Source organism: Teleopsis dalmanni, chromosome 2, assembly GCF_002237135.1.
Source record: "Teleopsis dalmanni isolate 2A chromosome 2, ASM223713v2, whole genome shotgun sequence".
Lineage (NCBI taxonomy): Eukaryota > Metazoa > Arthropoda > Insecta > Diptera > Diopsidae > Teleopsis > Teleopsis dalmanni.
Window position 1 is genome coordinate 41,966,390 of NC_051847.1, and position 27,864 is coordinate 41,994,253.

The following is a 27,864-nucleotide window of genomic DNA, read 5'->3' on the forward strand; positions in this document are numbered from 1 at the left end:
TTACAATTTCTTAACTTTTAATCAAATTTAATTAAATGTTTTAAGTATTTACTTAAACTTAGTATATGGTTTTGTATCGAATAATAACATTTTTCCTTCTTCCAGCATACACTTCTGATCTGCTTTCTGTTTAGCCTTTTCCCTTTCCTCCTTCTCTACCAAAAGTTTCTGCATGTAGTGAAAATAGTATCTATTGTTATTATTCCGGTCAGTATCTGCTTGTCCTAATTCAACTTTTTTCATTGATATAGCCTTGATTAGTTCCTGGTGCAGATTTTGCAATTCATCTCGAATGTTCTGAAAAGCTATTTGACAGACCTCTTTACAAGTTTGTACACCATTAGTCATCACACGTAAGGTTACTTCATAATCTTCAGGATGATAAACATGATAGCCACAGAAGAGTACATTATCATTTTTCATTAATTCTGTTTTAATCGTCTCAAGAACAGTGGAGTCTTCTCTTTTGATAACGACAACATAACAGTTTGGCATCTTCTCATCTTGAGTTACCGTTATCTTAGGCTCACCTTTTGGAAGCAAATACTTTTCGTAGTTGGGTAGTTTGTCTTCCATTTTCAAACTAGAATCACAAAAGATATAGAAAAAATTTTAAAAAATTTCAATAAATATTTGAAATAATGAAATATATATCCGATATCTTTATGCGACCAGCTATTTCGACTGAACAAAATGTAATGAAAGCTTATGGCTCTAAAAATTCTTTAGTAAAAATTTCTGTGGGAAATTTCTATAATCTGTAAAATACATTTCTGTATTTCTGTAAAATTCTGTAGGACTGTACAGTACAATATCACTTGTATTGTACATAAAATTAAAAGGACTGTTACACGTTCAACTTTATGGCACAATTAAGTTCAAGCAATCTTTAGTTTTCGAAACAATTGAATATTATTTATAAATATTATTTAGTACATAAATTTTGCTCCATTACAATAAAAATATTATTTAATAACCATGTTCATATTGATAACACAATTTAGCTGTTTTTTACTCGAGGAAAATTTTTTAGTGTATTTCGAGTAAATTTTGTATAGTACGAAATGACAACTCGCTCTTACGAATTTTCTTGCTTGATTTTAAGTATGGGAACAGAAAAAGAAAATTGAATTTCACAACACCTCAAGGGAACAGACCAAATATTACTTCACCGAATACCGAGTTAATGAGCTACGTCTAAATACCACTGTTGTGTTTTTGTATTTTATTTAAATCTTAGTAAACAATTTATTTTAGAAAAATTTTAAAAAATCTTATGTATAAATAATTTTTTCATTCTTCATTGTAAAAAAAATTCAAACTTTACTCCATTTAAATTTTTCGGAACTTTTTTCTAAATTTGCAGTTAAAATAAAAGATTATATATATTTAAATGCAAAAGTAATAGGTTTTGGCAATGGCACATTTAAAATTTTGGAATGCTTTTCAAGCACTCGCTGGTCCCATTGTAAAGAAAAAAACAATGAGTCAAGCTAGTAAGTCTGCAGCCATTCAAGTAGATAAGAATGCAACTCCAAAAACACAAATGTCCATTGATACTCTTGCCGCTCTAAGAAAAAAACATGATACTACAAATGTTATCCAACGTATGGATGACGTTCATAGTAAGGATATAAACGGACCAAACAAAGCAATCGGACTTACGGTGGCTGAGTGTGTTAAAGCAAATAAAACTAAAATTGAACCACCGCCGAGTAATAATCAATCCAAAAACACGTCTTCATATTCTGGAACACAAGATCCGCCAAAAAGCAAATATCAGTTTTATCCAAGTACTGCGATAAAAACTTCCTTTGATTTTTTAATGACTACAAAAGTTAAAAATCCTCCTAAAAATGAAATCAAACTACCTAAAAAGAGTATTAACGAAGTTGCTAAAGAAACTCCAAAAGTGATATGCGCTCCGGCCCCAAGTAATTGCCCCAATAAAAGCTATGCGGAAGTATTCAACTCATTGCCGGCAGATGAAAAAAAAAAGTTTGACAAATCATCAAAATCAGAAACTTCTAAACATTGGTATAAAAATACAAGTGAGTATATATAATAATAGGCCTTTTCTTTTATAATCATATTACAAAAGAGCAACCGCTTATTTCAAAAATAACTTAGAAAAAAACAACTCTGCTAACGTTTTTGCAACGTTTAACTAAAAAGCAGCTCAAATCGCATGGTTGCCAAGACTAAAAATTGGTCTATTGTGAACGAATTTTGGAAGTACTTACGAAATTTCCAGTTAACTGTCAACGAATGAATTCCTTAATTATTCGTATTTCGTGTCGTTATTGTTCATAACAAATACGTTACTTTTTCTATTTATTATTTTATCATATGAAGATTTATATTTTATTAACAATCATGTAAAAATTTCCATTTTGTCCAGAGTTGCCATTGCAAATAATACTTATTTTATTTGTTCTTTTGCGACATGCTTACAAAAAGCGTTAATATTGGAATTTTTACATATATAAAAATATAAAATGCGATTTTTATATATTTTTTTGTGATATTATATTTTTAGATATAATCGAGTAGAAAACAAGACTTAATACCATGCACCACCTTTGAGAGTCTTTCAAGTAAGTTTTCTAAATTTCCTTACAATATAATAAATATCTATAGTATGTAACTGAGTATGAAATCATCTATATATTGTATATAAATAATTTAATTATACATATATGTAATTATGCATCGTATACCGTATATATCAAATTTTTACGATATTCTAATTGCTCTAAATTGCTCTATTATATTATTTAAAAACAGCGTATAAATTTTATTTCTTTAAAATAAAATTTTTTAAGCTTTTTATTTAAATTCTAATTAAAATCATATCATATCATATCATATAAAAGCAAACTTCTATTTTTTCATATAAAACAAATAGTAAAATTAAATATGAGAGTAAAAACATCAAATTCTTTATATGAGGATCATTTAAACATAAACTATAAAAACATTTTTAAGTAAAATAAAAAATAATGAAATAAACTATTTTGTTTATATATGTTTTATACATTTTCTTTTATATTGGCGGTAAATAAGATATTATATTAAATTTGATAATGAAAAAATTTATTTTTGTGTACATTTTTATATAGTATTATTTTATGTAAATTATGAATTAATATATATAATATTTAAACACCACAAGTAAATATTATAATTAAATTTCTGAAGCTCTTAAAATTAAACTGAAATTAAAATTTCAGTGTGCTCTTTTACGTATTAAATGTATTAAAATTTTGTTACTTAATTTCTTGAATTTTAGATATAAAATTTACTTTAATTTTTCTTATTAATTTTTCCGCATATTACTTATAAAATTTAATTGAATTTTATTATCAAAATTTACTTCAATTTTACTTGTAAAATTTTAGATTTTAAAATACATATTTAATTAAAAAAAAATAAAGAATTTATATAATACTTACTTCCTTAGTACCTCTGTTTATAGTTTGGTTTGTTTATATTTTATATAAAACATGTGGCACATATATCAAATTTTTGTAATTTCCATTGTGGGAAATTTATTTTTAAGGGTTGAATTCGTTTTCTTTATGAGCTCATATACATGAAAGATTTTTGTATGGCGAATTATCCTTTTTAGCGTGCATAAAGAGCAAAATTATCTGAATGAGACCAGTAGAAAAATGGTATTATGCGTACTAGAACAGAAATATAAACAAATTCAATTATATGTTTTATTTAGTTTTTTACTCCATTACGTAGTCGAACACAGCTAATATAAAGTGGATGAGCAGCTTAATTGCTGAATAATACAATTGTTATTTTGAATTACAGCTATTCACAATAATACGGTATGCAGTCATTTTTCTATTATATATAATTAACACATATATAGATATAAAATCTAATATTTAACATTTTAGCTAACAATCAAATATCATATGTCTAAAAATAAATATATAAAACATTAAATTCAGCGAGTATTACAATTCGCGGCATGTTTTTATTTGCGAATGTCGCGTACTGAACATACTTCTTTCGAGCAGATTGGTTTGTTTACATTTTTGCAATTGTCAGGTTTAAAATGTGGCAAATGCACGTGTAGCGCCTTCAGAAGTTGTGCTCAATAATATAATAAATAATTTGTTTATAAATTGAATTTACTTAATGAATACGAATGAAAAACATAAAAAATGAGTGAAACTACACATAAAAGCAAAAATTCTAATACTTTTCGTGTGAGTTAAACAGTGAAAAACAATTAAAAATATTGAGGCTACAATATTTTAACCAAAAATAAAATAATTAATTTTATCTAATAATTCATATATAGAGTTGATTTTAATAGTTCAAAATTAATATATTTTTACTAAGCTATATGTGAAATATAAAAATAAATGCTATTAAGTGTGGAATTAATTTTGAAGAAATGCGGCTTTTATAGTTGAACTTGAAACATTTTTAATTATTTTATTTTAATTATATTTTATATATATAGTTTCATGTGTAATTTACTTTTGTACATATTTTTGTTAATACATTTTTATACTTTTTAGTTTAAATCTTTCGGTGAGCGCATAAATGAAATCGACTTGCGCCAACTCGCTTTGTACCACATTGAGCACGAAAATGAGCGACTGCCGGAAGATGATGAAACTTATTTCTATCAAACGTTAAAAAAATGGACAATAATAAATTTGACCAATGAGTTTAGTGCGTTAAGTCGAAAGTTCACTAAAATCGTCACCTTAGCACAACTCTTGCATGAGAGGGATTTCGTGGTCGACGCACTACTCGAACATTTGTCCACAGCTACAGTGCTCTCATTACAGCCGACACTGGAATTATTGTATGTGTTGGGACGTGATTTGCGTGAAGATTTTTATGTCTACTTTCAACGCATCTTGGATCGTTTGATCTGTTTATTTAATACACAGGATGGTGACCAATTGGAATGGACGCTTATATGCTTGGCGCATTTGTTTAAAACTTTGAAACCATACCTCAAAAAAAATATAGGAGTTGTATTCAATGCTATACTACCACTGCTAGACGAGCAATGTTACGAGGAGCACGTCACAAACTTTGCAGTTGAATGCTTCGCTTATGTCGCGCGTGACCTTAGGGATTATCGCAAGTTTCTGGATTTTGTGTTGGAGACGGTGAGGCGTGAGCAAGTAGATAGTGTACGCGGATGTGGACGTTTAATTTTTGAAATACTGCGTGGCGTTAAGGGGCAGTTGCACTCGGTCGCTGGTAATTTGCTGCAGTTCCTATTTGAATGTTTGGTGGATGAGCAACGTAAAGATAAGGTGAAGGCGCAGTTACTATTTGAGATTGTGCGTTATGCCATGCAGGAACTGTTGATATTTGTAAATGTTGGTAGCGTAAATTTGTTTTGGCAAAAATTATGCGAAGTGGCAAAATGCCGACAGAACTGTAACAAATTGGAGTATTTATTGCCGATATTTATTTTAGGCGCTGAGTATAAAAATGGACGCTACTTGGCGGAAATGGATGTGGTAGTGCCGACAGTACTAAAATTATATGATATCTGTAAACAAGCTAAGCCAGAGAAGTCTAGAGAAGCCTTGGAATTGTTGGTAACGCTAGTGGCTAAAATTTTGTTGTCAGACTCGAATCAATTGACGCAGCTGGACACGAGCCGTTTGATTAAGAAATTGTTGACGCTGGAACAACGTGAAATTTACAGTACATTTGTGCTCGCTGTAGTCAATCATGCACAATTTGAGCTGTTAATATTGCCTGCAGTGGTGAGTCATTTTGAACAGCAACTCGATTTGGAGTCATTTGAACTGTTAAGTAGAGTCGTTTTGCAAAAGCAACCTTTAGCATTAAATGCCAGTGGTCTACAACAATGGAAACGTTATGCATTACAAGTAAAAAGCCAGTCTACACTGAAAAAAATTGTCAGCAGACTACAAGAGTTGAGTAAGAGCGCTGAGCACTTGGAGGAATACTTGCTGTTACTGATATTGGTGCCACATTTGAATGCTTTGGATGTGGACTCTTTAACAGCTAGCTTTGTAGACGCTGTGGAGGAGTGTGTAAAAAAAATTAACGCTTCAGTAGAGTCGCAAAAGTATCTACTACTCCTAGCTGTGCTAGTTGAGACAAGTATACATATTGATGTCAACCTCAAGAAACAGCAATTGGAAGGCATACTAAACTGTTTGTTGGCACATGTGTGCAATCCACATGTCTTAGGCATGCTGGATCTGCTGTTATTTAAATATAGTACCACAATCAAAACAAATAAAGAGCTACCTGCGCAGCTATCAATGCTTTTAGGTCAACATAATCGCAATATACGTTTAACTGCGGCACATTGTCTGCACACGCTGCACAAGAGTACAGCGGGAAAAAGTCCAAATCCTTATAAAATCTTCTACGATGCTGAATGCATTGAACCAAATGTCTATAACTATCGCGAACAATTGTTGTTGCTGCAAAAGTTGGAGACGGCCGGTGAGTACTTTAAGTCCATGACCGACAATAATTACAGAATGGATACATTACGTTACTTGCTGGGTTTATTGTACATAAACTTCAAACCCATTTGGTTGCCAGTTTTGAAACTGGTTGAAGAGTATGCCAAAGTTTTGCCTGCGCAAGATTTCTGGTTGATCTTCAAGGAAAAACTGGAGAGCACAGCGGCAGCCATACACTATGAAGAGGTAGAGCAGGCAGTGCTACCAGCAGAAAGTGTTGCGATACAATGGCAGAGTGTGGCTTTGAATGATTTGTTAACACCGCATGTTTCCGTGCCACTTACGCAGCAAGAATTATTTAATTATCGTAATCTGCTATGGACACGTCTGCCACAATTTGGTCAGCTTGTGGAAATTAAGAATCGTGACTTGGTTACGTTGTTTCTTAATTTTGTCAGTGAAGAATATCGCAAACATTTGGAAAAATACGAGTTCAATTGGAACTTATTAGCTACAAGTGAAACACAAATAGCATTAGAAATGGAGGATGCGGACGATGATGAAGCAGACGATGATGATATGCAGCAGAGCAGCGGCAACAGCACACCAAAGCCGAAACGTCGTGTGAAGCAGAAACAAAATACGAAAGCTAAATTCATACTAGAGACTTTAAAGAGTAAACTTGGTATATTCGTAAATCAACCAAATCCTAAAGCACTTTATCGCGAGCCAAAACTATATAGTTTTTATATGGATTTACTTGCTTGTCCCAATGCGCAATTACAAAAAGTGGCGTTGGATTGTGTACTCGCTTACAAAGTAAAAGCCTTGCTTAATTACAAAGAACAATTATACGGCATCATTGATGACAACAAATTCAAAGAAGAACTCATCAATTTTAAATTGGACACAGTAGTGGAAGAGCAACGTCAGCCACTTATGTTAATACTGCTACGTTTGCTCTATGGCAAAATGATCACTAAAGGTGCACAACGCAATGTCAGTCCACAAGCGCGTAAAGCTTTAATCCTACGCTTTTTGGGTCAATGTACAACGGATGAAATGCTTTGGTTTCTACAAATGGCATTTGGAAAATATGACAAGTACACAAATGATGCCGTTAACTTGAATGAGGTGCCTGCGCTAGTAGCAGCTGATTTTCAACTTAGCGCTGTCTGTTCAGCAAAGAAGCTGCAAAATATAGTTAATCTACTGGAGCTCATACGTAAAGAGTTTGGTGGCTTGGTGCAACGAGAGTTCCATATGTACATGATCAAATTGCTCACATTTGTGGGCAGCGTTTGTAATGCTGTGCTCCAAACAGACACCAGTCAGCTGCATGCCAAGATGCCTGTTGTCTATAAAAATGTGAAAAATAATGCTTTACAGGGTTTAGTCAATTTCTTTGCGCATATTACAGAATTTGAGTGGCAGCTAGCAGATATGAAGTGCTTAACTGAAGTCTTCGTTTGGCCAACAATCGAAAAATTACCTCTGGATGGCATACATTCACCCACCAATTTACTCAAATTGCTCTTGCAGTGGGGAGAACAACCGAAACTTTTTATTTATCTGAACCAGCCGCATGCGAGCAGTCAGCAAGTCATTTTTCACTATATCATGGAGCTGTTGCTGAATGAGAAAACGAAAGCTGCTGTACGAAAGCCAATTTTAGAGTTAATCGAGCGTTTGTTGGTTGCCTACGAAGCTTACAAACTAACACCCACAACAACATACAACACACTTGAGTTGCTTAAACCATTCATACCACAAATATTAAAACGCTTGCGCATGAACTTAGCTGCCAAACGTACAGGTAAACAGAATCTAGACAAACGTGAGCTGAATATACTCTCTTTGCTGACTACGCATGTTGAAGATGCGGAAACATGCGATAGCCTACTACAGTTGTTGCTGCCCATACTCATTGCCCGTACACAAACAGTTGCCGGTGAAGAGCAAGTCATTACACAAGTGATTAACACGCTATCAAATCTTATAAAGCGCTTGTCAAGTCCTGAATTGTACCTATTGAAGATAGCACCACTATTTGAGCAAGTGCAGGAAGTGACAGGACGTAAAATGCTCTGCCAACTGGTAGCTGACATAGCTAAGGTACGTTGTAAGCAAACAGATGATTCCAATTCTATAGAAGTTGCACTATGTGAACGCCTGAAGAAGATTGCACGTATTATGCATATGCTGAATGCTTGGGATAAACGTTGGGTGGAACAACCTGACTATGAAATGCGTTTGGAAGCCTTCAAAGAAATCACACAACAGGTAAATGCTGCCACAGTTGATATGGATCTTGGTGTGTTGGTGATATACAATTGTTTTTACTTCATCAAATATGACAAAGACATGGGTTTGAGAGATAATGCCAGCGAGCAGCTAAAACTACTCGTGCCCAAGCTTTTACAAATATATGCCGCAGATAAAGTGCAACTCAGATATTTGATGAATGATGTTTTATTAAATTTATTGCGGCGTCTCATACGTGACCACAATGATAATGCACGTAACGAAGGTATAAGACTGCTTGGCGAAATGGTGCGCACATCTGCTTTCGCACACGAAGTCCTCGTAGATCTGGAACCACTTGTGAATAAACAAGACGCCGATGCAGATTTCTTTGAAAATATCACACATTTGCAGATAAAAATGCATGGACGTGCACTACTGAAGTTTGCACAAGCTGCAGAGACATTCATCAAACCACCCAATGCACAAACTCTAACACAGTTTGTGCTACCATTGACTTCAAGGTATTTGCTACAAGAAAAATATGCTGGCATGAATTCAGTTGTTGATGCCGCTATAGAGGCTGTTGGAGTGGCTTGTCAGCTCTTGCCTTGGACACAATACTATAACGTATTGCGTTACTACCTCTCTAAAATGCGTACATCCTTGGAACAACAAAAGCAGAGTGTGCGTATTGTTGTGCGCATACTAGATGCCTTCCACTTTGATTTGACGAAAGCCGAAACTGATCAGTTAGCATTAACACAATTAAAGCAGGAATTAACTGAGTACGGAGTTGCAGAATCAAAGGTAAAGAAAATAGACACTACAGTTGCGAAAACAACAGAAACGTCACTGTCAGAAAATGTCTCCAATAACAAAGATGAAGAAGTTGATGAAGACAACAAAGCACAAGCAGATGATACCACAAATTTTGATGCTGACTTGGAAGCTGATAGCGAGTCAGATGTTGAAACAGAAAATGAGACAACAAATACGGTTAATGTGACACAAAAGTCTTTACTGCAGCAACATTTAGTGTTGTCCGTTGGTGCTGCCAAACGTGTGATATCCACCATAACTACTATACTCATACCCACGCTTAATCGTTCCATTACCGAGAAGAGTAGCTACGATACGAAACATAAAGTGAATCGCAAGCGGTTGAGCATTGAACGTGAGGAAGAAGAAATTTTACGTGTGCCTATAGCTTTAGCTATGGTGAAGCTGCTACAGAAACTACCTAAGGACCTATTAGATGCTAGTTTACCAGGTAAGGTTATATACCATTAAAAACTTACATATGTTTATTATAATACTAATATTATATACTTATACTTTGCCGTTTGCGATTGGTAAATTTGGGGTAATTTTTTTAATCGAGATGCTCTTTTAATGCAGTTTTAGTGGAAATCTGGAGCAAAATGTATAACACTCGAGATTCATTTATAACACTCTAGATATTTTGCCAGAGTAGCAATACTAACTTGAAATTAACAGCAGTTTTATATGATTTGACAGACAAACTATGATTTAATTAAATATATGTATTTGTGATAAATATAATATGACTAGAATAATTTTGGATTACTCTAAAAATGTTCGATTGGAATCCAGATTTACCAATCGAAAATGCCATTATTTTTATACTTATACTTATACTTATACTTATACTTATACTTATACTTATACTTATACTTATACTTATACTTATACTATAATATACACTATACATCGAATACATGAAAATACCATTATTTTTATACTTATACTTATACTTATACTTATCCAACAGGTATTTTTATGAAAGTCTGCACGTTTCTACGTTCACCTTTGAAGTCGGTGCGGCGGTTCACACTTGACAATCTGAAAAAAATAATGAAGTCCTTGGGTTCTAGTTACCTAGCATTGCTTATGGATCATTTGCAAACACTACTGACCCGTGGTTTCCAAATACATGTGCTTTCTGTCACTGTGCATGGTGTACTCGATGAGTTACGTGAGATATTACAAGCGGGTGATATAGATCGCTGTCTAGGCAATGTTTTAGAAGTGGCTATGAATGATATTTTTGGAGAGGCGGCTGTGGAAAAGAGTATTGATAAGATCACCGCACACACGCCAGAAGCAAAGCCAAGTGCCAAAAGCTATCTAATCTTGCATATAGTAGCGCGTAACATACAGGAAACATGTTTACTCGATTTACTCTTACCTTTTCGGGATCATCTGACACGTTCACAGTCCAGAAAAGTAACTATGAAAATACAAGATTGTTTTGCCAAAATTGTTGCTGGTTTGGTGGAAAATGCGCACATAACATGCCAGAGTTTACTTTATTTTGTTTATGGTACAATATCGGAAAGCATAACCGACTTATTGCCGGGCACACAGAAACGAGTGCTTAGTGATCAAGAGAAGGAGAAAATGCGACGAGCGCGCCCTGATTGCTATATCATACAACCAGCGCCACGCACAAGATCTGGCGCTGTTAATAAAATTGTTAAATCGAATGCACAAGCAAATGCGCACATATTGATTGAATTCGGTTTGGAAATGTTGTACATTGTCCTGAAACGTAAGAAGCTTATGTCGGTGAATTATCAGCCATTTTTGCATCCTTTACTACCACTCCTTAGAGATTCCTTGAAAAGCACACATATACGCTGCACAACATTTGCGCTGAAATGTTTTGCTTCGATTTGGAATGAGGAATATGAACTGCCTGCATTACAGGAATACATAACAGATATTGTGTCACGCATGTTCGAAATACTAAAGAATTTTTCCACTTTCGGTGCCACTAAACAAGAAGATAACTTTCAACTGGTAAAGTCATCCTTTAAAGCAATCGTCGCACTTTTGCGGAAATATACTGAATATGAGTTGACTGAAGAGCAAATCACGCAGCTGGTGCTTTATATCGAGCAAGATTTGTATGAAGGTGAAAACCAAGCTATGTGCTTACCACTGCTTAAAGCCTTGGTTACGCGTAAGGTGGACTCAAGGGCTTTACATGAATTGATGAAAAAGATCGGCGATCTATCCATTGTTTCTCAATCGGATTTCGTGCGTAATGAAACGCGCGCAATACTTTTCATCTACCTTATGGAATATAAGCTTAAACACCGTGTGGATCAGGTTATAAAATTCATGTCGGCACAACTGTGTTATTCCCTGCCAACTGGACGGCAATCAGTGATTAAGTTCTTTCACACTGTCATACAAAAATTTCCACATAAGATTCTTGCAAAACGTGCCGAGTTTTTGTTTCTAACGTTGGGTTTACGTTTGGTCAACGATGATGAACCTGATTGTCGTAGAGCAGTCGCAGAATGCATTGAATTATTAATAAACCGTTTGGATAAAGTCAATCGTCAATTGCTATTTGATATTATTTTATTATTAATGGAATCTAATGATAAAGCCACGACAAGGGAAATGGGCGCTTGTTTATGTTCACGTTTCGTCAATGTCGAAAAGCAATCCTTTTCCCCGCGTCTAAAGACAATATTGTCCTCAATACAAGCACGTATCACCCTAAACAATCCAAATGCGCCGGGTAGATTTGTACGTGCCCCCGCTGTCTTAGGTGTTGATGTGCATGCGGAAGATGTGATACAAAACCATAAAAATAAAGGACGACGTCGTGAGTTATATGAGAAGATGGATCATTTAATTGGTAATGAAGAAGCACTTGCTGAGACAGTTGAGGAAAAGCAGCGAGCAATCGATCATGAAGTTATACAAATGCAATATTGTCTGCTGAAGATATTCGATTACTGCGGTCAAACATGTTTCTCCAATGAAGAACTAGTAAATATCGTCGATGAACTCGCCTATGAGTCACAACGTCTACTTGCACATGAACACTCCCTCGTGCGCTGCAATGCAGCCAAAATACTCACGCATGTACTGGGAAACTATGATTTCGATTTAGTTGCGCAAATTATTAATAAAGAAAAAACTTTGGAAAGCATAAACCCACAGTCAGCGAAGCTCAATTACATTTACATAAATCCCGAATTGGATATAAAGTCTTTGACTCTGGATCTTTGTGCGCAAATTACACCTGGGGATACTGCGCAGGAGATGATAGATGAGATAGTGAAGATATTTCTCTACATAGGCAATATGTTGCGAAATGTATCGCTGGCGAATGTTGAGATCAAAATAAATTTACATTGGTTTGCACGTAGGATACGTTTTCTGATTAATAAGGAAGTCGCTAGAGCACCGCACTCCACACAAATCGTGAGTATTATAAACTATAATTTTCTATTAACTATTTTTTATTTTAATGCCTCCTTTTATTACATTAACAGCGTACAGCACTATTCACTCTTATCGAAGGATTTATCACGTTGCTGAGCGTTGAGACCATAGAGATTTTGCTGCCCACACTTTTGCCTACACTTGTGCGTGAAATGTCAGAGGATGACGACAGTGTAGATCTGAAGCTGAGGCAATTAGCTTTGCATGTTGGCAGTCGACTACGTAAGCGTATTGGCTCTGATCTCTATGATAAGTTGCGTACAAATGTACAAACTGAACTTATGATGCGCCGAGCTGAACGTAAGAAGGTTATAGCTCAAGAGAAGATACACGATCCAGTACGTGCCGCAAAACGTAAGGTCGGCATACAGGAACGTAAGAAGGCCGCTAAAAAACGAAAAACAGAACTGATGCGCGGTAAAGTGGAAGACGTTAAACAGAAACTGAAGAAACGAAAACGTAAAGCCGAAGATGATTTATTCTAGCAAAGTGAAGTGATTAACTTAAATGCATGATTATAATTAAGTACATATTAAGAGGATTAAGAGTGCTTAAACTGAAGATGCTTTGTTCTACCAAATGGAGAGATTAATTTAAATGCATGATTATTATAAAGTAAATATTAAGAGCATTAAGATTTAGTATTGTAAAAACCTTGCATTGCCAAAATGTAAATCTTTTACTTAAAAGCATAAAAACATCTTTGATTTAAACATTTGGGTAGTATGCTAGGAATAAGATTAATATATTATATCCTTGGTGCATAAAGCCGCCACTCCAATCTATCTATAATTTTTAATATATAATTTTTAGTATAAAATAGTATGAAAAATAGTGAGTAGCGTAAAATAGAGTAATTAGTATAATTTATAGTAAGTAGTATAAAATATATAGTATATAATTAATTGTATATAATAAATAGTATATAATATGTGGTATATATATATTTGTAAATACTGATATCGATTTTGAATTGTCATAATCAAAAATATGTAAAAAAGACACTAATTTTTTTTACATATTTTTTAATATTTAATTTATAATAATATACCTAAAACAAAACCGACTTAAAACCCTATTATATATATATATATATGTAAATTTTTGTAAATACTAAAATCGATCTTGGATTGTCATAATCAAAAATATGTAAATAAAAACACTAATTTTATTTACATATTTTTTTATATATTATTTAAAATAATAAGACCGAACTAAAACCCCGCAAAAAACAAATTTATATAATATCTATATATTATAATAATATAATAATTTTATTTATATAATATAATAGGTATTTATAAATATTTTTATATTTTTTTAAATAGGTATTTATATAAATATATATATGTAAAAATAAAAAATGTATATATATAATTTATAATCTTAACAGATTTAACTTAAGGATAGTAGTAATAGTAGTATTTCAGCTTTATTTTACTTCATTTTATATATGTTTTATTACACAGAAATTTATAACAATTATATTATATATATAAAGCTTACAGCTACAGCATTTTCGCCGTCTGCCGGAACTTAAGAATTTTTTGTATGTATATTTATATTGCATATATAAACATGTCTACATATATTAAACTTAATACAGTTTAATAATTTTAACGATTTAGTTTAAAAATTATTACCATTAGTTTCTTAATTTTAAGTTTAAAAATATTTCGTTGTCAAAAAAAAACTTAGTTGTACTACTATGTAGTGATTTATATGTTTTTAAAATTAGATAAGATATAAAATTTTTATAAATGCATAAAAATAAAAAAAAATGTTAATATTTTATTAAAATTTTATTTAAATTTAAACTGAAAAAAAATTTTTTTATTGATTTAAATTGAAGCAAAAAAATATTTTATTAAATTTAAATTGAATATTAAAACAGATATAAAATTTTTATAAATGCATAAAAATAAAATATATTTATATAGTTAAATTGAAAATAAAAATATTTTTTAGTACAATTAAATTGCATGAAAAATATAAATATATAAACAAATATAAATTTATAAATTGAAAAAAATATAAAATAAATAATAAATATATAAATTCTATTAAAGCAATTGAAATAATTATATTCACAAATGATTTATTTTATAGTCTTTATAAACTAAAAATAACAAAATAAAACAAAATATTTTTACATAAAACTATTTTTAATCCATTGGAATTTTTTGACCGAACATAGATCTGTTTTGCATATTGCCAATTATTTGTCGCTAGAGTAGTCTTCAGAAATATTCGTCGGTAAAATTTTTCGTATATCATTTTTGGAGTGCAGGTGCTAGGTATTGAGCCCTGCCAAATTTCAAAGACCTGCGTGTTAACATTCTAAGTCAATGCCACACTTGAATTCCATTGTTCAATGTTTGGAGTTTTATTTTTTTGTAGTTTTTCTGAAATAACAAAAACATTTGCTTCACTACAATTAGAAAAAAAAAACGTATAAACTGCAGCTATATAAATAAATGTTTAATATAAAACATGAGGTAAAAATTCCCTTCAAAGAGTTTATAAACCACATCTATATAAATAAATGTTTAATATAAAACATGAGGTAAAAATTCCCGTCGATCTGTTTCTGGAATAATTGGAAGCAGTTGTTAGAAAGGACGATCAGCTCTTAAAAGTATATCCGGCCATCGCACGGAACTGCCACGAATTTCGAAATGAAATCTCATTCATTTACCGTCGGAACGATATTAAAAATGGTATCTCAGAAACTCTGATATACTAGAAGTCTTTCTATTGACATCATCAAGAAATGCAACAAGATTACAGTGTTTAAGATTAGAGTGTTCTATTAAATAAATAGGCATCCTAAAAATTCTTTAGCTCTGCTAAGAAGAAATCAAGTAACGAATATATGCTGAAAACGATGCTGTCATACTTTAAATATAAAAAAAGGTTTAAAAAAAAAGAGGTGGATTGTCGCATTGTTTCAGTGTAGATCATATGTAGCGTACCAAGTGGAGCACGTAAATAAGCTAGGTGTTACCAACCACATTAATCCAATAGTTTATCGGATGCACTCATTCTTCTACTGTCTCTAATTCTTTCCAGGTTTGCATTTTCTTAATCCTTGAAAACTACATGTGGCATATTTAGTTTACCTTTAATTTCACTTTTTATGTTTAATTTAAAGTAATTAGCACAGTTTCGGATGTTCTTAATCTTTAAAAATAACCTGTCACATTTTTCCTTTTTCTATTTTCTCAGATAAATTTACGGAATTGGTATTTTGGACACACGTTTATATGTCCAAAAAATGATGCTTTTCAGCAATCATTTAACTTGGTAAATTAAAAAGATACTTTTGACAATCGTCCATTGTCTGTTTGACAATGTCGAATTATTAGGCATTTCTCTGGCTTGTTTAGCAAAATTGGACTATTTGTTATTATATATAATTTATTTTTAGCGGGTTTTAAGTCGTTTATTTAACGAATTGAAAATTAAATTAAATTTAATATAATTTTTAGTCAGTTATGACGAAAAAAAACCATGTTTCTTAATAGTAACTATTGATTTAATAAAGAGGTATTTTGAGAGCTCTGAGTCAGTTGGATAATTAGCACTGACTCTGAGCTTTAAATCTGGTAGGTCACGAGCTCAACCCTTGGCACTTGCAGTCTCATAAAATTATTTACGAATAATTAAATTAAAAAAGATTCACTTATAAGTTTTTTGTTGAGACTCACAGAAGCCTTTATATTTAATTATTAGTTTTAAATAATACTTTTTTTTTGTGATTTTGTGAAAATCAAAAACAAAAAGATTTAAGCAAAATTTTTTTATTGAAATTCATAAAAGCCTTAATATTTATTATTTAGTTTTAATAATTTTGAATAACACTTTTTTAAACAAATTTAAAATCATATTTTATAAATGTGGAAAAAATCTTAGCAACTAATATTGAAATATTAGTTCTTATATTAGAATTAATATTAGTAATATTATTAATGTAATATTAATATATATATATTGTTTAAATATGTATATTTTTTTTTTAATAAAAAAAATGACATATTTTTTAATTATAGTTATATATAGTCATTACATTAAACAGTCATTAACTTTCTTTATTTATTATATATGTAAATTAATATAAATGTAATGATAAAAATATATTAAAAAATATGTTAACTGTTTAAATATGTATATTTTTTATATATTTTAAAAAAATTAAATGTTTTTTAATTATATTTATATATAGTCATTACATTAAATAGACATTAATTTCCTTTATTTATAATATATGTAAATTAAAATAAACGTAATGGTAAAAATATAAAATAAAAAACCAAAAAAAATGTTTACTCAAGCATTTATTAGCCGCTGTATTTATTTGTTATTGTTTACATGAAATGTCAAAAAAATGCATTGCAGCAAAGAGGTGATGTCACTGAGAATAATTCAGCAGCTGCAGAGTATACAAAAATCTCTTAAACGTTTTTCCCAGTAAATTAAAATTTGTTGTGCAACAAAATTCTTAATAATAAGTATGAATAAACTTGAAAATATATTTAAATAAAATAAATAAAAATTATTAAAATTCTGCGAAATAATATCCTGAAATCATTTTAAAGAATTTTTATTATTTTCAAATGAGAGCATAAATAGTTTTTTGTTTTTTTTTTTGGTTTTGTGATTAATAGTTGTCAGTTGAGTTTCTTTTGCGTGCTTGTGAAATGTTCGTCTCATTTTGTATAGAACAGCAGAGGCGAAGTGTTGTGTTCCTGTAATTGTTGTTGGGCAAATTAATAAAAAAATTTAAAAAAAATATATTAAAAATAGATTGAATTAGTGTGCAATCTAAGATTAATCACAATTCTTTGATAATTTAAAGCAATTAAATAGTTTACAATTGTTGTTATTGTTGTTGATTACAGGGAAAATAGCAAAAAAATAACAATGAAAATGATGTTCAAATAAAGGAAATAAATTATGTTTAGTAGTTCAGTGTCGGAAAATGTAGTTATGTTCATTGGCAACTAATAATTTTTTTCAACTAAATTTAAATAAATTACAATAAAAAGTGAAAGTTTTTTAGATATTGTTTGATAGTTTATATGCATATGCAACAAAATTTTAAGTGAAAATTTTATGTTTAATGAAATGCATCTGGAAAACCAGGTGAGTGCCGTTCGCATCACAACAAAGAGAAATTTTTTTCATTTACACTAGACTACAAAACTATAAAATTTTTTACGAGATTTACTGAAGCGAAAAAATTTATTTCCTTAAAATACATATATATAAAAAATATATATATATATCATTATTAACACCGGTTATTACTACCAACCACTTACCAATTAAAATCTAATTTGTTTAAAAAATTTTATAAAAAAGAAAATATTAATTTTACTTCCATATAATTAGCGTTTTTTTTTATTAAAGTTCAAATCATTACTCAAGCGTTTGACTAATTAAAGTTTTTTGTTATGTTATGTTAAATGCATGCCTTCATATATTAAAGATTGTTGCGATTTTCGTATACCTTACATACTTATTAGGTGATATATTAAGTTTATCAGAAGTTTGCAAGGCAGTGAAGATGAAAGTATTGCACCCTATGCCACTCCAGTATGAACCCCACAACTTTGCAATAGAATAATGCGATAGAAAACAATCGGCCATAGTATGTAGAATATTGCCCATCTTCAAGTTTTCTGGACATATGAAGTTCCTATTAAAGAAATATAAATAGCTTCTGTCAAACAATATCTATTTGTGTGCCACACCGCAATGGCAACATGTTTTATAGAGCCCTTACTCCAAGATGCTTATGTCGATTCCATTCTTCATATCATATAAAAATCTATATCTATTGTAATGGATTCAACATCAGTGAAATCAAATATAAATTACTACTTGTGTGCCACACCGCAATGGCAACATGTTTTATAGAGCCCTTACTCCAAAATGCTTACGTCGTTTCCTTTCTTCATATCATATAAAAATCTATATTTCCATACCTATTGCAATGGAGTTAATATCAGTAAAGTCGAATACAAACTACTAATTGTGTGTCACAATTCACAATGGCAACATGTTTTGTAGAGCCCTCACTCCAAGATGTTTACGTCGATTTTTTTCTTCATATCATAAATGCATCTACAGCTATTGCAATAGACCCAACATTAGTGAGTGCAAATATAAACGTGTATTAAAAATCCTTCACAAAAAAGATGTAGTTTCGTCTTCGAGACCACAGTTGCACAATAATAAGGTTTTCAACAGAGGGGCTTGCATATAGCTCAAGCCCCTCTTCTGGCTGTGTGCCTGTTAGCAATGTTAGTAAATTTTGATATATGTTGTATCTTAAGATAGTTGGCGCTTAATATTTGTAAATTAAATTCTAGAAGTGCCATATATGGTTTATATCAAATTGAAGACATTTCTTACCGATCACTGTATCTAGGTTTTGTGTTTGTAAATACCTATAGTAGATACTTGCTATAATGTAGAATATAATGTCAAAGACTTTCGTTACAACATTTTGTTATTTATGGATAATATTAATAATTAATTTATTTATTTCTATTTGAGCCAGTGCAGTTGAGCACTTTAATTCTTTCTTTCTTATTTTTAAAACCCCTCTTTACACATTCACTGGATTATTATTTATCACTTCATCAGACTAAGCAATAATTGACCTCAGATCTGCATACCTCCCCGAGGAGCCTGTAACCATTCTGAGATTTGATAACGCGGTGTTGGTAAGTCTGTCTGTTTTCGCAAATAATTTCAGGGCTCTATCCTTTATGTATTTTTTGGTGGGATCAATCTTTAGGTCCCTGAGGATGTCATTCATCCTAATGTACCATATATGATCGTGGATATATGATGAAATGTTCGCTATAGCGAGTATTCCTTAAAGCGAGAGTCTACTGTTTATTGCTTTAATTATATTATCAGTAAATATTGGTTTGTGTTAAGTTATCTATTAATCTTAAAATTTAAAGTTTTTTTGCAACAATTTTTAATTGTAACTAGATTATCTTTACTTTTTTAAAGCAGGTGTTCCTCTACGATTTCCGCACTTGACTCTTTACCGTTGCAAATATAATGAGAAACGGTTACCATTTTTGAGAAATGGTTTAGAGTGTGACCCATGTATCTACCTTTATATAAGCAGACTAGTTCTTAATCAAAAAAAGCTAATCGCTTTTTTAATTTAATTTTATACTAATTAAAATTATAATAGAATACTAGTTACTAGTTAATATTAAGTTCGAATAAGTGAATTGCATATTTATTGATTATAAATTATATTATTGTTATAAAATTAATTAAAACAAAGTTTTAATTATAATTAAATTTATTTAAATAATTACTATATGCTTACTAAGCAAAAGATACTTAGTAAGATACTTAGATACTTAGTAAAAGATACTTAGATAGCTCCATATATAATCAGCGATTAGTTTGTTTTACTCGTTAGAGGTATTCACTTCATAACCTCGTCGGATGAAGGATAAATACTACTGTATTTTTATTAGAACCATATTTGAAGTAGTGTATATAATTTTTGGCTTATACATTTTTGTGTATTATATTATTATGTACTATTATAATGAACTAAAATTATTAATTAAAAAATTATAATTATTTTATTTGTGTTGATATAATAACTCTTCATTTAATTTTTTATCTTTCAGGTTTTTCAATAACCCCAATGTAGTTAAAAGTTTACGGTCAAGTTGTGCATGGCAACGACTATTTAAACATAAAAGCCCACAATTCCAGAACATTGACAAGCCAATAATAAGAAGGAAATTAAGTGACTTCAAGGATTCATCCAACAGAAGCTTTGCTACGATTGTGAATTATAATAAGATGACTTCCGCTAATGATGCTGACAACGATACCCACAACGACAGAAAAGTTTCAACCAATTCATTCGACGATAATACATTGACGTCATCCTCACAAGTAACACAACCAACACTTTTGCCATTGTATGAAAAATTATTGGAGCAGTGTCAGGAGCAGGCAGTATTTTTTCAGGATGATAGCACCGAACGAGGACAACGTTTATATGCAGCATTTGTTGCTTGGCAAGATTTTATACGTTCAGCCAATAAGTTGGTTTTACAAATTGAAGAATTTGCGCATAAATATGACTTTGATGAGAATACTCCGGGTAATGGTTACCGTAGTTTCGTCTCGGTAACTAATGCTTGCGTAGTACACGGTCAAGAGATTTGTAAAAATCTGTCAACAGCACGTTCCACGGTATTCTTTCGTAAAAAGTTTTATATGAAAGAAGTAGAGTCCTGTTCACAACTCCTCTCGTCCTTATGCACTTGTCTACAGTATTTGCTTATAATGCACGAATGGTCGCACGAAACAACAGATCTTTTTGCGAATGGTGAACACTCAGCCGAGGAACTATTCGAAATGGGAGACACAATAAATCAGTATTGTTTTTATGGACGCTGTTTAGGTTTCCAATACGGTGATTCGATACGTGGGGTTTTACGCTTTATATCGATTGGCATGGCTGGATTTTCCGAATCATTTTATTCAGAAGATGCCGATGGTGCAATAGCAAAGACCACACGTAGCATTTGGACCGGTGGCAAGTATTTTCTTAATCCAGAACTGCGTGCACGTCGTATTGTGAATATATCACAAAATGCAAAAATCGAATTTTGTAAATCCTTTTGGTTTCTTGCCGAATCAGAATTAATGCATATGATACCGAGCATTGTTGGTAGTTCCATTAAAGTTAATCGCATGATACAAATTCCAGCTGAGCCATTGCAATTACCAAGGTAAGCTCTAATTGATAAATTTTTTCAATTTTTTATAACATTTTAATTAATTGACATATACATTTTTTTTTCAGAGTGCAATCGAATTCTCCAACGACTGATGTTAATCAAAATAGTTCAAAATTTGTTGATATACCAGTGCCTTCATCCCATTTAGGACCAGGTTTACCAGTTTCTGTACGTTTATTAAGCTACTCACGTCGTGAAGGAATGGTAGGTGAGGGTGGACGTTATCGTGGTTGGCGAAAATTACCACCACGTAGCCCTAGCATACTATTTCATTGCCATGGAGGTGGTTTCGTTGCGCAATCGTCGAAATCACACGAATTATATTTACGTGACTGGGCAGTCGCCATTGATGCACCTATCTTGTCGATCGATTATAGTCTTGCACCAGAGGCTCCATTTCCACGTGCATTGGAGGAAGTTTTTTATGCGTATTGCTGGATGTTGAAAAATGCCGAGCATCTCGGTACCACCGCTGAACGTGTAGTGTTGGCTGGTGACTCTGCCGGTGCAAATCTCTCTATTGGAGTTGCACTCAAATGTATTGAAATGGGTGTACGTATACCAGATGGTATATTCTTAGCATATTGTCCAACACTCGTGAGTTTTATACCAAGTCCTGCACGTCTACTATGTCTTATGGACCCATTACTACCATTTGGTTTCATGATGCGTTGTTTACGAGCATACGCATCGCCTGCTAGAGAAACGTTAAATGTAAATGCTAAACATGTGGAAGAAGCAGCAGAGGTGCGTAACGCTGTAGGAAATGAACAACATTTTACGCTTAATTTGGATAAGTCAATAAGTGCTGCATCAAGTAGACGTGCTTCGAACGCTAAAAGCCCGTGTTCATCATTAGCAGAAAATTCTAAATGGGATCAAATTAAAGTAATTTTTCAATTTTTTTTTTTTGCTAAGCCTAAATAAATGGAATTAATTACTTTCAGTATAAAGAACCAAAAAATGCTACAGCATTCAATGGTTTATCTGATGAAGTTGAGACTGAGGACAGCAGTGATACTTTTGCCAGTGCATCATATTATAGTCAAACGGTTGAGCACACCGATTTGCCGTCCGATGAAGAAGATAACAGTTCTTGCGTTTCATTTGAAGACGATTCACAACCCATAGAACATTATCCAATCGAGATATCGGCGAATATGCAAAAAAATTCAGATTCCGAGCAATATATTGATCGGTTTCTTGATAAATATTTGATAGATACTAATACAATTGAGGCTAAAGAAGATGAAACATCTTCAAATAATGATAAAGCTAAAGTAAATGGTCTTAATCCTACTTTCGCTAAAACTCCTTCTGAAGATAATTTAATTATTGAAACTGGCAAAGAAATGATTGCTTTCGATTCGCTACAAGGCTGTTTAAATAATGCCGTTAATAGTATTTCATCCACACTTTATCGTTATACGCAATCGAGTGAGATACGCAGTGGTTTAAGTCCAAGTCATCATCGTATCAAGGATTTACGTAATATGGATGCCTTAATTGCTCGTAGTCCAAGCGCGGAGTTTCAATTTCGAGTGCCAAAGGATCCATTTTTATCACCTTATTGGGCTAGTGATGAATGGCTGTCAAAAATGCCACAAACTAAGATTTTGGTTAGTAAATGAATCAATATAAATTTTAAAATAATTGTATTAAATGTTGATTAAAATTTTTGTCACAGACTTTGGACATGGATCCATGTTTAGATGATTGTGTGATGTTTGCGCGAAAACTGAAAAATTTAAATCGTCCAGTTACTTTAGAAATTCTTAAAGGCTTGCCGCATGGATTCCTCAATTTTACAATGGTACTTAAATTATGATCTTTTTATTGTTTAATTTTACCTTTAAAAAAGTTTCGAATAGATGCAATGACATATATTTATTCATTGGGTTTTTTGAAATTAAAATGCATAGTAAAGCACACTAAGTAATATAAGAGAAGTTTATAGATTGGTTATATTAAGAAAATGTTTATTTAATAACAAAAAAAGAACCTTTATCGTTGCTATATAGGTGATTCTTTTAGATTTTTAAGAAAACTGATGTTTTGTTCCCTTGTTAAGATTTTAAAGTGATGAAAAATTGTCTATTCCAGCGCTTTTGTATGATATACGTTTTGTCCAATATAGACCAGGTGATACGCGATGTAACATGAAATCTTATAAATCCAGGATTTTCAGTTTACATGGCAGTTTAGTCATTACGAGACAAATACCTATATCAAGGTAGAAGTATGCCTACTTTAGCAAGTCCATCTGCTTTACTAATAATTCGACAGAACTTATAGATAGAAATCCAAACTACAAGAGAAGTAGCTGTAATGCGTAACAGTGAATTAATTGCAGTTCGGCTGTCCGAGAAAATTACGATATTCGTGTCAGCAGACATATAAGTCAGGTATAATGAATTCTCATAACCTCTGCCAGAAGAACACTATAATGGTTAGGCAGATCCAATTTATTAAAAAACATATCAATCCTGATTCTATTGTTTAGTTTGGAACCCGTTTTTCAGTTGTGTTAGCAGAGACTATTATCTCTTAAGGCCAGTAATTTCTACTTGGTATAAGACAGCCGCACTCCAAAACGAACCACCCTTCGACATTGAGTACTCTGATTTTGAGTAATATTCCAACAAATTTGTCTATATTTAACCGTCTATCTCAAAATTCTTAAAAAAATGGATTTTATGATCCATGGCATGGGTTATTAAAGGCGCTCTCGATATTAACAAAATAGGTGAATATTCCTTCAAAGTAAAGATCTTCCACAATTTTGAGTTTAATACATGAAGTGCTGTCTACACAGACTTGGTTTACATTTAGGCATTCTTTGATGTTGAGAGAAGTGTTGGATTAATGGTATGCCTCATATGTAGATCAATAACCACAAAAGTTGCAGAACTTTTAAGAGAAAAGAGACTAGGTTGTTTGGTCTGTAATCGGCAGATACCATGAAAGGAATTACAAGACGAATACATTTGTTAGGATGTGAATGGGTAATGATTGAGTGAGGGTGGAGAAGTTGTATTTAAATTTAATTCAACTACGGTCGTGGATTTCGAATACAGTACTTTGTGGGTTAATATTACGCTTGCGATTCTCCAACAATTGGAGATATATAACAATTTAAGGCAAGCTCAAGAGCAAGGGTAAAATAAAGCGATCGCCCTGTTGTATAAGAAAATATATTAACTGTACGGACAGTCAAAATTTTAAATGAAAATAAAAATTTTGTTGTACTTCACTACTGTTCAGGAACATTTTAATTAAAAAAAAATAATAGGTAAAAACCTTATATTGAACTGATTTCTTTCTTCAATATTAATAGAGTTTTTAGTTAATAAACTATTGATATCTGTTATATAAAGAAATAAAAACTGATTAATCATTTTTTATAATATTATATTATAGTTCTCCAATGAAGCGATGGAAGGTTCTAAACATTGTATCAATTGCTTGAAAGAACTGCTTAAACTACCTGATTGAAGAATATCAACCAGTACAACAACAAAATTATAAATTGACAAGTTTAATATATTCGAATAAATAAAACGTTTATATACACACATAGTATTTACACTGATTTATAAGAATAAGAAAAAAATTAAAGTATATACACATAATGTATTTCATATTGGTTGGTTAACTAATTCAAGGAATTAATTGACCATTGCAAAAATAATATTTATGTAATTGTATATATAAAATATACAACTTATTTTACTGGCACAAATATTTACTACAATTGTATCTATATTTTTAAAAGCCTTATTTATCGTTAATATATCCTAACTATAAGATACTCATATTACATCCTTATTTATTTATATTTAGGTATAATTAAAAATAATTTTAATTTATTTATTTTATATAATTAATTTAAGTTAACTCTGCACAATTTTAACAGAATTTACTGCTTAGGATTGTAATTTATATGTATTAAAAATATAATCGTATTAAAAGTGTAATTACGAATACACCTACTGCGAATGCATATATAACATATGGTATTATCATTATTAAAACGCGACAATTATTATTTAAGGATTCACATAACAATAAAGTCAACGTAATTATATTCGTTAATATTTTTAACACTCGAATGAATAATGTTAAAAAATTAAATTTATTATACAAAAACTTCTTAAATCAAAATGTTTTTAAATCATTCGGTAAAAGGAAAAATGAGTATTTACACAATCTATTAGATTACTTAAGTTAAATACATAAAGCGAAGCTTTAACCAATAAATTTACATACTATTTGTATTATTACAACAACGATTTTGTAACAATTTTAATATATTACAAATCAAGGCAGCTATACTAAAAGTTTGTTTATTATTGAAAAACTAATAATGATTTTATAAGTTTTAAGACTTTATACGTGCTGTAATCTCATCTATTCAATTGAATATTCATTTATAAATACGATATATTAAATCAAAAATTATTTCATAGAAATAAATTAATATAAAACATATGTATTTTTATATAAACTACCGGTAGTTGGTCAATTTGTTTAAATGTTTTTTTTATTTTTTTTTTTTTTGTTTTTTTCTTATATATTAAAAATTTATAGCAATTTATATTAAACTAAAATATTGTATTCTAAAAATTTTTGACAATTTTTTATGATCTAAAAACATTTAGCAATTAAAATTAAAATTTTCTTTGTTATTATTAAAAATTTACTTAACAATTATTTAACAATTTATTTTAAAACATTTCCAATTCTATGAAAAATGTTGACAAGTCATATTTAAATTTATTTATATCCTAAAAATTATTAATAATTTGTATTAAAATTTTCTTCATATTTTAACAATAATTAGCAAATAATATTAAATTTTTTATTATATTCAAAAAATTATATATATTAAAATTTTCTTTATATTTGAAAATTTTTTAGCATTTTAAATTAAAAAATAATTTTTTATATTTTTTTATTCTAAAAATTATTTTAAATTTATATTAATTTTTTTGTGATCTGTTAGCTGTTATAAAACTGTTAGCAATCAATATTAAGATTTTCTTTATATTTAATAAGTATTAAAAATTTATTTCAAAACTTTTCTTATAAAAATTAATATTAATTGTATTAACATTTTCCTTATTATTTTTTAAAAATTATTGTAAATTTATATTAATAACAATTTGAATTTCAATACATTCTAACAATTATTAACAATTTAATTATAATCTTAAGTGGCCCTTAGACATCAACGCGCGTTGACAAACACACGAAGTCTTCTCTCTCCATTACACATTAAATTTACCAACAATCTTTTAAACACGCCTCCAGCAAACAATGCAAAATTTGTGCACTCATCAGTATTAAAGCAATCGCTGAAGTGTCGACAGCGGCTGCTATGCGTAATTTCCTTACGAAAAATGATGACATTTAATTTATAATTTTGATTTATATATTTATATTTATTTTTATGATTTCAATTTATATATTTATTTTTATATATATTATATTTTATATAATTTAATTTTCTTTTTGGTATATTTTAATAACAAATTTTCCGTAGGTGCACAATGCAATTAATATTTAAAACAAAATTCTCATTGTAATTTAATGTTTGGTTATATTTTTTTAGCTCAAGGTTATTAATATTTTAATTCTTCTTAATAACATGTTTTGGAAATTAAAAAATTTTACCTAGGTAGAAAATACAAATATTTAAAATAAAAGATACAATTCATTCATATTTGCAAAGGATCGCTTGCTAACGACATCATGCGTGCATTTAAACGATGTTTACGCTTCTACTCCTCAAAATAAATTAAATTTTGCATGCCGACCAAATCCGACTGTATATGCAAAAACACGAGCGTGGTTGAAGAAATATCAAAATTTTTTGATTTTCGTCAACGCATTTTTTAAAATTTCAAATGTTACTATTACACAAACAAATTTCGCATTTCACAAAGTAGGAGAAAAGTAGGAGAAAAAATTCTCACGTGAGAGCGATTTTTTAGTATATTTGTTGTTTTATCTGGGGCGTGTTTTAAAAATTGTTAAAAAATTGTTTGTGTAATGGCAAGCGCGCGTTGACAACGAACGTTGCTGTCTAATGGGCCCTT

General features: G+C 30.8%; 3 protein-coding genes across 3 annotated transcripts; 2 read left to right on the forward strand and 1 right to left on the reverse strand.

Annotated features, from left to right (window-relative positions):
- Nucleotides 1–48: 48 nt before the first annotated feature.
- LOC119674379 (DNA-directed RNA polymerase II subunit RPB11-a-like) lies at nucleotides 49–576 on the reverse strand. The gene has a single exon (XM_038085514.1). The coding sequence runs from the start codon at nucleotides 574–576 to the stop codon at nucleotides 49–51; it is 528 nt and encodes a 175-aa protein (XP_037941442.1).
- An 841-nt stretch (nucleotides 577–1,417) lies between these two features.
- LOC119674380 (small subunit processome component 20 homolog) lies at nucleotides 1,418–13,657 on the forward strand. Its single transcript, XM_038085515.1, has 5 exons — nucleotides 1,418–1,793; nucleotides 2,566–2,597; nucleotides 4,548–9,960; nucleotides 10,483–12,938; nucleotides 13,010–13,657. The coding sequence occupies exons 1-5, from the start codon at nucleotides 1,418–1,420 to the stop codon at nucleotides 13,442–13,444; spliced, it is 8,712 nt and encodes a 2,903-aa protein (XP_037941443.1). The 3' UTR covers nucleotides 13,445–13,657.
- Nucleotides 13,658–17,870: 4,213 nt separating this feature from the next.
- Nucleotides 17,871–25,338, forward strand: LOC119680953 (hormone-sensitive lipase-like). The gene is made up of 6 exons (XM_038093991.1): nucleotides 17,871–18,104; nucleotides 20,636–21,754; nucleotides 21,829–22,651; nucleotides 22,711–23,382; nucleotides 23,451–23,576; nucleotides 25,184–25,338. Exons 1-6 carry the CDS (start codon nucleotides 18,082–18,084, stop codon nucleotides 25,256–25,258), a joined length of 2,838 nt encoding a protein of 945 aa, XP_037949919.1. The 5' UTR covers nucleotides 17,871–18,081; the 3' UTR covers nucleotides 25,259–25,338.
- Nucleotides 25,339–27,864: the final 2,526 nt, after the last annotated feature.

Bases quoted from the DNA above. Each gene is read 5' to 3' on its own strand.
- LOC119680953 (XM_038093991.1), top strand. From the start codon at position 18,082: ATGAAATGCATCTGGAAAACCAG. The intron at 22,652-22,710 runs GTAATTTTTCAA...AATTACTTTCAG, and splicing joins CTAAATGGGATCAAATTAAA to TATAAAGAACCAAAAAATGC. The intron at 23,383-23,450 runs GTTAGTAAATGA...TTTTTGTCACAG, and splicing joins TGCCACAAACTAAGATTTTG to ACTTTGGACATGGATCCATG.
- LOC119674380 (XM_038085515.1), top strand. From the start codon at position 1,418: ATGGCACATTTAAAATTTTGGAATGCTTTTCAAGCACTCGCTGGTCCC. The intron at 1,794-2,565 runs GTACTGCGATAA...AAAACAAGACTT, and splicing joins CAAATATCAGTTTTATCCAA to AATACCATGCACCACCTTTG. The intron at 2,598-4,547 runs GTAAGTTTTCTA...TATACTTTTTAG, and splicing joins CACCTTTGAGAGTCTTTCAA to TTTAAATCTTTCGGTGAGCG.
- LOC119674379 (XM_038085514.1), bottom strand. From the start codon at position 576: ATGGAAGACAAACTACCCAACTACGAAAAGTATTTGCTTCCAAAAGGT.